The sequence below is a fragment of the Mobula hypostoma genome, chromosome 2, assembly GCF_963921235.1.
Source record: "Mobula hypostoma chromosome 2, sMobHyp1.1, whole genome shotgun sequence".
Taxonomy (NCBI): Eukaryota; Metazoa; Chordata; class Chondrichthyes; order Myliobatiformes; family Myliobatidae; genus Mobula; species Mobula hypostoma.
In genome coordinates, this window is record NC_086098.1 from 38,552,286 (window position 1) to 38,566,571 (window position 14,286).

Consider the following 14,286-nt stretch of genomic DNA (forward strand, 5'->3'; position numbering starts at 1 on the left):
AGTTGTACAAGGCCTTGGTGAGACCACACCTGGAGTATTGTGTGCAGTTTTGGTCCCCTAATCTGAGGAAAGACATCTTTGCCATAGAGGGAGTACAAAGAAGGTTCACCAGATTGATTCCTGGGATGGCAGGTCTTTCATATGAAGAAAGACTGGATGAACTGGGCTTGTACTCGTTGGAATTTAGAAGATTGAGGGGGGATCTGATTGAAACGTATAAGATCCTAAAGGGATTGGACAGGCTAGATGCGGGAAGATTGTTCCCGATGTTGGGGAGGTCTAGAACGAGGGGTCACAGTTTGAGGATAGAGGGGAAGCCTTTTAGGACCGAGGTTAGGAAAAACTTCTTCACACAGAGAGTGGTGAATCTGTGGAATTCTCTGCCACAGCAAACTGTTGAGGCCAGTTCATTAGCTATGTTTAAAAGGAAGTTAGATATGGCCCTTGTGGCTACAGGGGTCAGGGGGTATGGAGGGAAGGCTGGGTTCTGAGTTGGATGATCAGCCATGATCATAATAAATGGCGGTGCAGGCTCGAAGGGCCGAATGGCCTACTCCTGCACCTATTTTCTATGTTTCTATGTTTCTATGCTTCCTGATGTTAGTCTGAAATCTCCCTTTAACTAGTCTCCATCTGTGGCCCCGTGTCCTAGTTGCTGGCACCCTCCTTACTTATACCTTTAATGATTTTGAACACTTCTATCATGTCTCCTCTCATTCTATATCTACTTAGGCTAAAAAGATTTAATTCTTTCAATCTTTCTTCATAGCTACAGTTTGTTTGGCAAGCAACAAGGGTTTAGCAGCCAGTGCAAAGAATATCACAGATGGAGCAACAGGAAGGCCAGGAACGAGTCTAGTTGCCCTTCTTTGAACTCTCTCCACGCCTTCACATCCCTCACACAATATGGAGACCAAAATTGTACAGTACTTAAGCTGTCCCTCACAAGCACATTAAGCTTAAGGAGAATGCCTCCAGACTTGAACTCCACTGAGCGCATTATATAGCCCAACATTCTCTTAGCCTTCCTGATTGCTTCTGTGCATTGTCTAGATGTTGATAGTGATGAGTCTACCAGGATGCCCAAATCCTTCTCACACAATACACTTTCTAACTCAAAACTCCCCATTGTATATTTATATCTAGTATTTCTACTTCCTATGTGTAATATTTTACATTCACTTACATTAAATTTCATCTGCCCACATCTGGATTTTGTTTTGATCTACCTGTATTGATTCTACTGCCCGAATGTTATCAGCCCGTCCCCTTAATTTTGTGTCATCAGCAAACTTTACTAGTTTATTTATTATGTGCTTATCCAAATCATTAATATAAATTAGAAGCAGCAGTGGCCTCAAAACTCAACCCTGCAGAACCCCACTTTTAACATCATCTAGGTGTGAAAATGATCCTCTCATCACAACTCATTGTTTTCTGTTTTTGAGCCAATTCTGCACCCATTCGCACACCTTACCCTGCATGCCTACCTCTTGTAATTTGATTATTAACCTCTTATGGGATACCTTGTCAAAAGCCTTCTGAAAGACCAAGTAAATGATATCAACTACTCTATTGCTATCATAAATTTTGGTTGCCTCTTCATAGAACTTCAGCATATTACTAAAACATGATTTTGCCTTTCTGAACCTATGCTGGCTTTCAGCTAACATGCCTGTTCTTATTAGCTGCTTTATCATCTCATCCTTTATTAATGTTTCCATTATCTTACCTATGATTCACGTTAAGCTTGCTTATAGTTACCAGGATTAGTTGTTACCTTTCTTATATACCGGGACAACATTAGCCAGTCCTTAGAGATTTCACCAGTCTTCACTGACTTTTGAAAAATATGTGTTAGGGATTGGTATATATAATCACAAACCTCTTTAAGTACCCTTGGATAAACGTATGTTGTCTGACCCTGGAGATTTATCTGATCTTGCACTCATGTCAATAAGTTTATTTTTCATGTAATTTACATTAATGTATATTTATGTTAATTTGTATTTGTCCTGTTTATGATGTATTGTGCTGCAGCTGCAAAAAAAGTTGATTTTCATGGCATTGATGCTCTTTGTATGTATGCCTATGGCAATGAACTTAAACATGATGGGATTAGTGGAATTTTAATCCTCTCTGATGGTAGCAATGAGAAGAGGGCGTGTCCAGGGTGTCAGGCACCTTTCTGAAACACCGCTCCTTGAAGATGTCATGGATACTATGGAGGCTAGTACCCAAGATGGAACTAATTTTACAGATTTCTATACCACATTTCGGTCCCCCCCCATACCAGACAGTGATGCAGCCTGTCAGAATGCTCTCCACAGTACATCTATAGAGGTTTTCGAGTGTTTTAGGTGACAGACCAAAACTCCTCAAACTCTTAATGAAATTTAGCTGCTGTTTTGCCTTCTTTATAACTGCATCAATATGTTGGGACCAGGTTAGATCCTCAGAGATCTTGACAGCCAGGAACTTGAAGCTGCTCACTCTCTTCACTTCTGATCCCTCTATGAGGATTGGTATGTGTTCCTTCGTCTTACCCTTCCTGAAGCCCACAATCATCTCTTTGGTCTTACTGACGTTGAGTGCCAGGTTGTTGCTGCGATGGTCAAGATTCCAAGTCTAGTCATGATTTGTCCTTTCAGTAAGAACTGAAGGATATATTTCAGAAAACAAAAATACATGTTAATCAACTGTGAATCTGAAAGTGTAATATAATTTCACATTAATAGTATTACAATTTCTGTTGGTGTTTATCACTCATCTATAGTTGGTTCTTGGAGGTGGTGGGAGTGGGTTTTCTTCCTGGACAGCTGATGAATTAGCTTATGCCCTGAACTAGTCAACAGATTAATGTCTGAGGAGCGTAGGATGGTAGAGGTGGTGTGGTGGTACAGACTGTTGGAGAGTTCATGGGTTTATGCTGCCCACAGGAGAGCTTCTGCGTCTTGATCTCAAAAATATAAAAATTTAAAAACACTTGTCCCTCGGCCATGCGCACCATTGCACTTTTGGAATTTAAACCGCAATCAAGATGTTGCCCCAGTGTACAAGTTGGATTGAATACTTAAGGAGGTTAGAGGCATAGAGTTACACAGCACAGAAACAGACCCTTGCATCTAACTTGTCCATGTCAACCAAGTTGTCCAGTCCTTAATACAAACATGAGGAATTCTGTAGATGCTGGAAATTCAAGCAACACACATCAAAGTTGCTGGTGAATGCAGCAGGCCAGGCAGCATCTCTAGGAAGAGGTACAGTCGACGTTTCGGGCCAAGACCCTTCATCAGGACTAACTGAAGGAAGAGTTAGTAAGAGATTTGAAAGTGGAGGGGGAGGGGGAGATCCAAAATGATAGGAGAAGACCGGAAGGGGAGGAATGGAGCCAAGAGGTGGACAGTTGATTGGCAAAAGGGATATGAGAGGGTCATGGGACAGGAGGCCCAGGGAGAAAGAAAGGGGGGGGGAACCCAGAGGATGGGCAAGGGGTATAGTCAGAGGGACAGAGGGAGAAAAAGGAGAGAGAGAGAAAGAATGTGTGTATATAAATAAATAAGGGATGGGGTAAGAACGGGAGGAGGGGCATTAACGGAAGTTAGAGAAGTCAATGTTCATGCCATCAGGTTGGAGGCTACCCAGACGGAATATAAGGTGTTGTTCCTCCAACCTGAGTGTGGCTTCATCTTTACAGTAGAGGAGGCCATGGATCGACATATCAGAATGGGAATGGGACGTGGAATTAAAATGTGCGGCTACTGGGAGATCCTGCTTTCTTTGGCGGACAGAGCATAGGTGTTCAGAGAAATGATCTCCCAGTCTGTGTCCGGTCTCACCAATGTATAGAAGGCCACATCGGGAGCACCAGACGCAGTATATCACCCCAGCCGACTCACAGGTGAAGCGTCACCTCACCTGGAAGGACTGTCTGGGGCCCTGAATGGTGGTAAGGGAGGAAGTGTAAGGGCATGTGTAGCACTTGTTCCGCTTACAAGGATAAGTGCCAGGAGGGAGATCGGTGGGGAGGGATGGGGGGGACGAATGGACAAAGGAGTCACGTAGGGAGCGACCTCTGCGGAATGCAGAGGGGGGGGGAGGGGAAGATGTGCTTAGTGGTGGGATCCCGTTGGAGGTGGTGGAAGTTACAGAGAATATTATGTTGGACCCGGAGGCTGGTGGGGTGGTAGGTAAGGACAAGGGGAACCCTATTCCTAGTGGGGTGATGGGAGGATGGAGTGAGAGCAGATGTACGTGAAATGGGGGAGTTGCGTTTGAGAGCAGAGTTGATGGTGGAGGAAGGGAAGCCCCTTTCTTTAAAAAAGGAGGACATCTCCCTCGTCCTGGAATGAAAAGCCTCATCTTGAGAGCAGATGTGGTGGAGACGGAGGAATTGCGAGAAGGGGATGGCATTTTTGCAAGAGACAGGGTGAGAAGAGGAATAGTCCAGATAGCTGTGTGCTTGAATTTCCAGCATCTGCAGAATTCCTCGTGGTAACGAACAAACTTGACTGAGCTTTTTTGAGGAGTTGAAAATTATTGATTTTCATTGGAGAAGTTGGGGAGTGGATGGTGTGTATATGAACTTTCATAAAGCTTTTGGCGAGGTCCTTGGTGGTAGGCTGATGCAAAAGATTAAAGCAAAAAAGATCTATTTACAGTAACTTTGTAGTTTTGAATCAAAACTGGCTTGCTCATTGAAGACAGTGTAGTAGTGGAAGGATGTTCTTCTGACTGGACCAGAAACCAGTGGTATTCTGCAGGGATCAATGTTGGGACCTCTGTTTTTTGTGATATATTTAAATGATTTGGATGAAATTATTGGGCTGATTAGTAATATTTGCAAACTTGGTGGAGCTATGAGTACTGTGGAAGGTTGTCAAAGGATATAGCAGGAAACATGCTGGTTGGAAATTTGGATGGAGATACAGCAGATGGAGTTTAATCTGGACAAGTGTGAATTAAACTCCATCTGCCATTTTTCTGCTCAACTTTTGGAGCAAATTTTTAAAAGAAAATACATATTCAATACCAGGACTATTAGATGCAATGGTGTATAAGAGTGGCTTCACAAGTAAAGAAGGCCAATGGATCAGGCTCAGGAAGGGGACTTGCAGCTGTATAGTTTGGCCACACTTGGAATACTGTGTGCAATTCTGGCCACTTCACTACAGGAAGGATTTGGAGGCTTTGGAGAAGATGCAGTGGAAAGTCATCTGGATTAGAGGGTATTAGCTATACGAAAAGGTCAAATGCAATTGGATTGTTTCCCCTGGAGTGTCAGAGGATGAGGAGCAGCCTGTAGGAGTAAATAAAGTTACTAGATAGAAGGCATAGCTGTGAGATGAGAGTGTGGAAGATTAAAGGAGATTTACAAGGCTAGTTTATTTTCATAGCAGGCATTGAGTTTGAATGTTAGTAATTGCAGGAAATTTAAGTTCCCTGCCAAATTTTCTAAGACCCGTAGCAAGGTTGGACTAATAGAGAAGAAAACATTCAAGTATATTTCAAAATGCTCCTGGATTTTCCAACACATCTATCTGGTGATGTTCAGACCCTTGACAACTGCTAGTGATTTATGACTCTAGATAACTGATAATTTTGCTGAGTATCTATCTGATCAGGAAGTTGGTACCAAGCATATGTATGAATCTTGTCTACAGTTTCTAATGATTTCTCCTCCTCATAGAGTACCAAGGAGAAGAAGAAGAAGAGGTAGAAGAAGAAGAAATAGAAGAAGGTGCTGCGATTGAAGAGGAAGGGGAAATTGTAGATGGTGAGCAATCAAAACTAAGATCTGCTGAAGGTTTTTTGTTTTTTTCATCATTATTTTCATTTTACAAAACTCATTTTTCTTAATATCATAATAAAAACACTAATTTCTCAGAATTTTCTGCACCCTCTTTTTGTCCCTCAAGTCTGCTTACAATATATCTGTCAATGTGGCTGCTCCCATCCTGACAAAAACTCTTAGAATGTTTAGTCCAGTTTGGTGTAGTCTTCTAATTGGACAGAAGATAATGTAGTGTCCATGCAATGTTCCCTCTAAGTTGTAATGACCAGTGTGCGCAAAAATCTTGTGCTGTGCAATTCTTTGCCCAGTGACAACAACAAGTGCACACTGAAGTTTTGAGTGGAAATAAACTTGAAGCTATTCTAAGGATAATAGACTAGCATGTCCAGTCTGTTGTTCATTGTTTAAAAGAAATAAAATTGCATCAGAAACTGGAAAAGGATATGTGATTGTGTACGATCGTGAAATATACCTAACATAACAACGAGTTAGAGGATGACACCTTGTGTGCGCAGTTTAAATTCCTTTGTGCGCACACACACCTTAGAGAGAACGTTGTGTCTACGTACTGTCTACTTTTTAGAGAAGTTGCTCTTCTTGCCTCAGTGGAAGTGTGTTGAGCATACATTATATTTTTCCAACAAAATGCAAGGAAAGACTGATTTTTATTCCCCAGCAGGTCTCAGAAGCACCTTAACTTGTTTTGCAAATAATTGCTTTGAAATGAAGTGACTATTTTGAACAAGGACCTGCTTCTTCAGGCACCTGCTTGAAGTGTAATGGTGGGTTCCTGCTGCTTCAGCTGCGACAACGCATATGTGTGTGTATTGACTCATAGTTGAACTAGCACAATTTCTTTTTCTAATCTTGTTTACTTCCCTGTTCCTCATGATATAGAAGAAAGCATCTGTTCATATCTATGTAAGATTTGGATATTATCCAGTGAAATTAAAAATGAGTGACAGCATGAGATTTAAATTCAGGCTCACAGCTTTGAAGAATCCTTTTTATTTCTGGAGCAGTATTTAAAAGAAATTTGAATCCTTAGGAATTGCTGAAATCCATAATTCTATCTTTTTACCTAGTTCTTTGTCACCATTCTCAATCAAATTAAGTTGTTAAGACCATAAGATAGGTGCAAAATTAGGCCCGTTGGCCCATTGAATCTGCTCCACCATTTCATCATGGCTGATCCAATTTTCCTCTCAGCACCAATCTCCTACCTTCTGCCTGTATCCCTTCATGCCCTGACCAATCAAGAATCTATCAACATCTGCCTTAAATATACATAAAGGCTTGGCCCCCACAGCTGCCTGGGTCAACAAATTCCACAGATTCACTAGTCTCTGGCTAAATAAATTCCTCCTCATCTCCATTCTAAAAGGAGGCCCCTCTGTTCTGATGCTCTGTCCTCTGGCCATAGACTCTCCCACCACATGAATCATCCTCTCCACATCCACTCTATCAAAGCCTTTCACTACTCGATAGGTTTCAATGAGGTCATCCCTCATTTCTGGTGAATACAGGCCCAAAGCCATCAAACACTCTTCACATGACAAGCCATTCAATCCTGGGATCATTTTCGTGAACCTCCTTTGAACCCTCTCTAGTTTCAGCACATCCTCTCTAAGACAAGGGGCACAAAGCTCCTCAAAATATTGCAAGTGAGGCCTCACCAGTGCTTTACAAAGTCTCAACATTACATCTCTGCTTTTATATTCTAGTCCTCTTGAAATGAATGCTAACGTAATTTTAGCTAATATTTTAATATCACTACATGCCAGCCCATTGCAGATAATGGGAGACTGAAATTGAACTCAATGGCTATTCCTATTGCCAAGTCAATTGTCAGTACAACCAGGATTTTTAAAATTAATTGCAGAAGTAGAGATCATTATTTTGTGCATATTTTGTCATCTTCAATCACTTCATACTGTGTGGCTTTGTTATGATTCCACAGATTCTCACAATCAGAGTCAGGTATATTTTTACTGGCATATACTGTGCAATTTGTTGATTTGTGACAGGAGTGCTGTGCAAGATGTTAAAAAATCACTAAGTTACAGTGAAATAAATATATCGTGGAAAAGAGGAATAGTGAGGTAGTGTACCCATGTGGGTCATTCAGTATTCTGATTGCAGAGGGGAAAGAAGCTGTTCCTAAAGCACTGAGTGTGGGACTTCAGACTCCTATACCTTCTCCCTGATGGAGATGGGAATGAGAAGAGGACATATCCCAGACAGAGAGGGTCCTTAATGATGGATGCAGTCTTCTTAAAACTATACCTTTTGAAGGTCTCCTCGATGGTGGGGAGGGTTGAGCCCATGATTGAGATGGCTGGGTCTGCAACCCTCTATCCCCTTTCAATCCTGTGCCTGTAGACAGTACGTGGAGAGAACATAGTAATCCGAGTCATTAGGAAGAAGGCCACACCAAACTGATTGAAACATTCTGGGAGTTTTTATCAGGGTGGAACAGCTAGGCGACAATGAAACTAGTTAGAATGCTCTCCACAGTACACCTGTAGAAATTTGATGACATCTTAGGTGACATACCAGATTTCCTCAAACTCCTAGTCAAGTACAGCCTCTGGGGTAACTCTGACGTGTTGATACCCAGTCACTTGAAGATGCTCACCCTTTTCACCACTGGCCCCTCAATGAAGACGTGCCCTTTCTGAAGTCCACAATTAATTCCTTCATCTTGCTGTCGTTGAATACAAAGTTGTGATGCCACTCAAGACACCAATCTACCTGACTCCAGTATACCACCTTGTCGCCATCTGAGATACTGCCAACAACAGTATTTATAAATAGCGTTTGAGCTGTGTTTAGCTACCCAGTCGTGAGTGAACAGGGGGTATAGTGGGCTAAGCACACATCCTTGAGGTACTGCTGTGTTGATTGTCAGCGAAGGAGAGATGTTATTACCTCTGAATCTGTGGTCGCCCGATGAGGAAGTCAGGAATCCAGTGGCACAGTGAGGTATGGAGGCCCAGGATTTGAAGCTTGTTGCTCACCACAGACAGGATGATGACGTTGAGTGCTGAGTTATCATCCATAAACAGCAGCCTGACACAGGTATTGTTTTTGTTCAGGTAGTCCAAGGCCGAATGGGGAGCCACTGAAATGGCACCTGCTGTAGAATTGTTGTGGCAGTAGGAAAATTGCAGCAAGTCTGTGTCCTTCCTCGGGCAGGAGTTAATTCTAGCCATGACTAACCTCTCAAAGCACTTCATCTCAGTAGATATGAGTGCTACCAGGTGGTAGTCATTGAGGAAGCTCTTACTGGGAAGTGAAGCATCACAGTTGATTCTGCTGTTAGATTTTGCCTTATAGGAAGTAAAGGTATGTAATCCCTGCCACTGCTGTTGTGCATCCCGTTGTGTCTCTAACTTCACACGGAGCTGTCTTTTCGCTATTGTGATGGCCTTCCATGGGTCCTACCCAAACTTCTTGTAGGGTTCTAGATTGCTGATCTTCAACCATTTTCCTTGTGTATGTAACCTGAGTGAGCGCGTAGATATTTGATTGCAGAGGGAGTTGCTTGAGCTTAAATATTTTTAACTTTGTCCAAATAATACTTTAATCAAAAAGGAGTACTCTAGGTAATTTATTTTTCGCTTCCTACCCCAATTTTGGGGCAAATTGCAGATAAATTAATTTTGCACAAATTTGGAACTGAATCTGGACCTCTGATCCTTATGACTAGGTGGTATCTCCATTCTGATTACCCAATTATTAGGTATCAGGAACATCAACAAACATTGGTTGTCAAGGCTGTTTTAGGTTACAGTGAAAGAGAAATGGAAAAAAGGGAATTTTGTCTACTTATCTTGTCATACATATTTTCCTTAAATCAAAAGTGGATGTTGATCTCTTCCTTCTGCAATGGGGAAGATGATGTCAGTGTGGGAGGTACAACAACTACTTTTTTTTAACTCATTGTTTCATGAGAAGTGGGCATCTCTGGAGATTTAGTGATTGTTGTCCATCCCTACTTTTCCTCAACTGAGAGGCCTGGTAGGCCGTTTCATTTGAGAATGTCATGCAGGAGATGTAGGATAGTTGTGTGACACTTTGTTCTCTGAAAGGTATGCGTATATCAGATGGATTTACAATAATAAATCTTTGCCATCATGGTGTGGTTCGGTCCTGAAGTGGGCCACATTGTCAGTTTCTATCCCAGCACTGCCTTGAATGAGAACCAAAAAATTCATTCCATTATAACCATGTTCTTTCAAGGCCTACACTTAGGTGAAGTAAAACCCTGTCCTAATCCCTAACTGGTGATAACCTTGTGAGATTCTTCATCCACTGACACATCTGGGAAACAAATTAAATCCGACCATTCACAGACTTTGATTGTCAACTTGTCTCATCGCTCTTTGTAAATGTCATTGTTCACAAGATATTTAATTGTGTATAAGATTCAAAATGACTTCTGACCCTTGTGTTGTTGACAGAAATTGGAAGGTAATCACTCTCAGATAAGTCCAACTGTTTCATTCATCATTGGAATCAGAACATAGAACACTACAGCCCAGTACAGGCCCTTCAGCCACGATTTTGTGCTGACCTTTTAGCCTACTCTAAGATCTATCTAACCCTTGCCTCCAACATAGCCCTCCAATTTTCTGTTATCCATGTGCCTATCTAAGAATTTCTTAAATGTTCCTAATGTATCTGCCTCTACCACCACCCCTGGTAGGGCGTTCCACACACACATACACCACTCTCTATGTCAATAACTTGCCTCTGACATTCCCCCTTCAATCACCTTAAAATTATGCCCTCTTGAATTAGCCATTTCCGCTCTGGGAAGAAGACTCTGGCTATCTTTACCTCTTATCATCTTGTACATCTCTATCAAATCACCTGTCATCCTCCCTCACTCCAAAGAGTTGATTGCCTTCAGCTCATCACAGTCATACAACTTGAAGCTGTGTGTTTTAATGAACGATGTGAACTAACTCCTGCACTCATCTTTATTTTAGATTGTTAGTTGAAGGTTTTAGGAATGCAAGATGTTTGAGTGTCATTTGATGTGGCCAAATCTAGCTTTTTTGAGCTTAACTGGTCTTGTTTATTTTATACTGTCCTTTTTATTTCTCTAAAGTAAGTAAATTTGAAACAGTTGAAACCTCATGTTTGATTTGATCCTGGTCTACGTTGCAGGCCTGGCAGTGAACTTCTCTTACAAATACTGAAATTGGAAAGTATTTCATAAGATTCGAATAGCATTCTTCTCTGGTCATTAAATAAGGGAACAAAAATCGTAGTTGCTTTGTTTCCCATTTAGATTCCTATATAAATAAATAGGTCAATTATTTCAACTGTGTATAATTATGCATGATATTTTTTCAACAGTGCACTAAAGACTACATCTGTATTACAGTGAGCTTTTTCCATATGGTTTTAATATTGAAATATATGTTAATAGATGTCAAACCTACAGCATAGGTTCATGATCTATCAAAACATCTCCTAAATTTATTAACTTTAAGGGAAAGTCTCCAATTTGCTTGACATTCAAGATGGATTTGACATTTGCTTTGTGGAAGAAGACAGAGTAGATTGTAGATAGTTGTCTTTCTAACTGGAGATCTGTGACTAGTGGAGTGCTTCAGGGATCGATGCTGGGTCCATTAACGTTAGTCATTTATATCAACGATCAGCAAATTTGCATGTGACACCGAGATTGGTGGTGTAGTGGACAGTGAGTAAAACTATCAAAGCTTGCAGCGGGATTTGAACCAGCTGGAGAAATGGGCTGAAAAATGGTGGATGGACTTTAATGGAGGTATTGCACTTTGGGAGGACCAACCAGAGTAGGTCTTACAAAGAGAATGGTAGGACACTGAGGAGTGTGGTAGAACAAAGGGATCTGGGAATACAGGTCTATTATTCCTTGAAAGTGTGCTACAGGTAGTTAGGGTCATTAAGGAAAGTTTTTTGCACATTGGCCTTCATAAATAAAAGTTTTGAGTACAGGAGTTGGAATGTTTCGATGAAGTTGTATAAGACATTGTTGAGGCCTAATTTGGAGTATTGTTTGCAGTTTTGGTCACCTACCTACAGAGAGATGTCAATATGATGGAGAGTGCATAGAAAACTTACAAGGATTTTGCCAGGACTTGAGGACCAGTTATACTGAAAACTTAAATAGGTTTGGACATTATTCCCTAGACAATAAAAGAATGAGGGAGACCTGAAAGAGGTATACAAAATTATGAGGGTTATAGATAGGGTAAATGCAAGCCCATTTTTCCACTGAGGCTGGGTGAGACTAGAACTAGAGGTCATGGGTTAAGGTGAAAGGTGAAAAGTTTAATTGGAACATGAGGGGGAACTTTTTCACTCAGAGGGTGGTGAGATTGTGCCAGTGGAAGTGGTGGATTTGGGTTCTAGTTCTACATTTATGAGAAGTTTGACTAGGTACACGGATGGGAGGTTTATGGAGGTCTATGGTCCAGGTGCAGGCAGATTAATACTCTGACCTGGACTAGATGGGCCGAAGAGCCTGCTTCTGTGCCGTAGTGTTCTATGACTCTATGATTCTGGATTCTTATTCAGAACCACAGATAACTATGTAATAACTCGATTGTTCCCCTCAGGTCAACACTGAAGTCACGTGAAGAGAATGAGGACTGAACCCATGAAGTAGTCTGCTGATTTGCATTGGGACTAAGGTTCACACACATTGTAGTACTGAATGACTGTTGATGATTAGACAAGCTTGCAAAATGATTTCTTTAGCTCACCAATCACAGCGATGTGAATAATTAATACAGCACTGTGATTTCTCAATTAGACCAAATAATTAAAACACTAAAAATGTTAAACACTCCAATAAACATTAGGGTAATATTAACTTTGCAATATTGAATCTCCCTTTTTAAAAAAAGCAACACTTGGATACTTCTGCATTTTGTTCGTTTAGAATTTTCAAGCAATTGTATTTCTAGATGAAGTAAATTTAGAAAGGAGGTCCATATAATCTGCTATTTTACCAATTTCCACAGATTTTTAGTTTAACAATCTTGTGTGTAAATCTGAAATGAAAATATAAGCCATGTGCTGGAAGTAATCAATGCATCAGTTAAGGTCTGAAAGACATACAGTAATTCTTCAATGTAAGCATCTTTGCTATAATGCCCTTGGCTTTTGGGGGCACAAGTCTTTGATTGCTGTATTGAACTATCCATTAAATATATCGTCCAGTTTTTAATTTACAAAATTCTGTTCAATGAATTGTTTTCCAAGAATGCATATCTAAGTAACTGTATTATCTATGGGTTATATTCAATATTCTTGTATTTGTAACCCATTCATTTTTTCAGCCATGCATCTTGGTAGTCACCGGAAATGTGTTTGCATCATAATTTATTTGTTTCACCCAAACTGTCTCATCCTTGTGGGTTCTCTTTGTCATAAGAGACTTTGGAGGAACTGAAGTCTTGGTCTACAAAAATCAAATGTCAAACTATTTACTAAAGAAAGGGACTGAGTGGTAGGAGTTAATGAAGAGAGAATTGAGACCAGGCCTCGTGAAAAGGAAATGTGTAAGAGACCTTAATATCCTGAGACATTATTTTGAAACGAAACTAATGAATCTTGTCAGCTAGTTGGTTAAAAGGCAAGTAGGGAAGTATTCACAGAGACGTGACTGGGTTTGTAAATTTCTGATGGATGTATATACAGGTAATGGCAAGGAACAGAATGAAATTGGATTAGGTAATATATGAGAGCATCTGTACAAAGCGCAATTGGCATTTTCATTTCCTGCAGATTGCTCAGCAGGCTTATTGCGTTAATCATCCAGCTTAGCCACTTAGTTTACATCTCTTTTTGAAGTTAGCCAATTCTCTTTAATAGATACTTTGCAAAATTATGCTAAGAACATAAGAATAAATCATTCGGACTGTTACCCAGTAAGATCATGTTTGTATTGGATATGGAATGTGGATGCTTTATTTCAAAAATTCTATCTCTATATTAATTTCTAAGACATCCAAAGTGTTCTTCATTTGATGAAGACTAACAAGCGATGACAATTGACTGACAATATCTCTTTGAATCCATGATGCAACTGATTGAATAATACTATTTTTAATATTGATTAAATTTCTACAAGATATGATTTTCTAACTTGCAATTTTTTTTCTCTATTGCATACATCCAAATTCAAGTACTAATTAGCTCATCTGTGATCATCTATTATGAAATATGTTTCAATTCATGAATCAGTCCCAGACTACTGCTGTTTTCTGTCCAACCATCCCCTCTGAATAATGTGTTAGTCAAAATGATGCTTTTATAAAATGACAACTATTTGATGCTGCACAATTTCATGAATATTTATTTATTTGATAAATTTTTGAATAGAATATCTTTTGGAATTACACAAGTTCAAAAGACAGATTTGGTTAGCAGTTTCATTAATAACTTTGGATCCATATGATAAATATTTGGGAAAAAATTAAACCTCT

General features: G+C 40.2%; 1 protein-coding gene across 2 annotated transcripts in view; it reads left to right on the forward strand.

The window, feature by feature from the left end:
• Nucleotides 1–13,903, forward strand: part of trim54 (tripartite motif containing 54) — a 72,274-nt gene extending 58,371 nt beyond the window's left edge. Inside the window, exons 8-9 of one of the 2 annotated variants that reach the window (XM_063035715.1) lie at nucleotides 5,690–5,776; nucleotides 12,412–13,903. In XM_063035715.1, the coding sequence (XP_062891785.1) occupies nucleotides 5,690–5,776; nucleotides 12,412–12,422 (98 nt within the window). In that variant the 3' untranslated portion in view covers nucleotides 12,423–13,903. The remainder of the gene's footprint in view (nucleotides 1–5,689; nucleotides 5,777–12,411) is intronic. The other variant, XM_063035708.1, reaches the window with a different exon arrangement.
• Nucleotides 13,904–14,286: the final 383 nt, after the last annotated feature.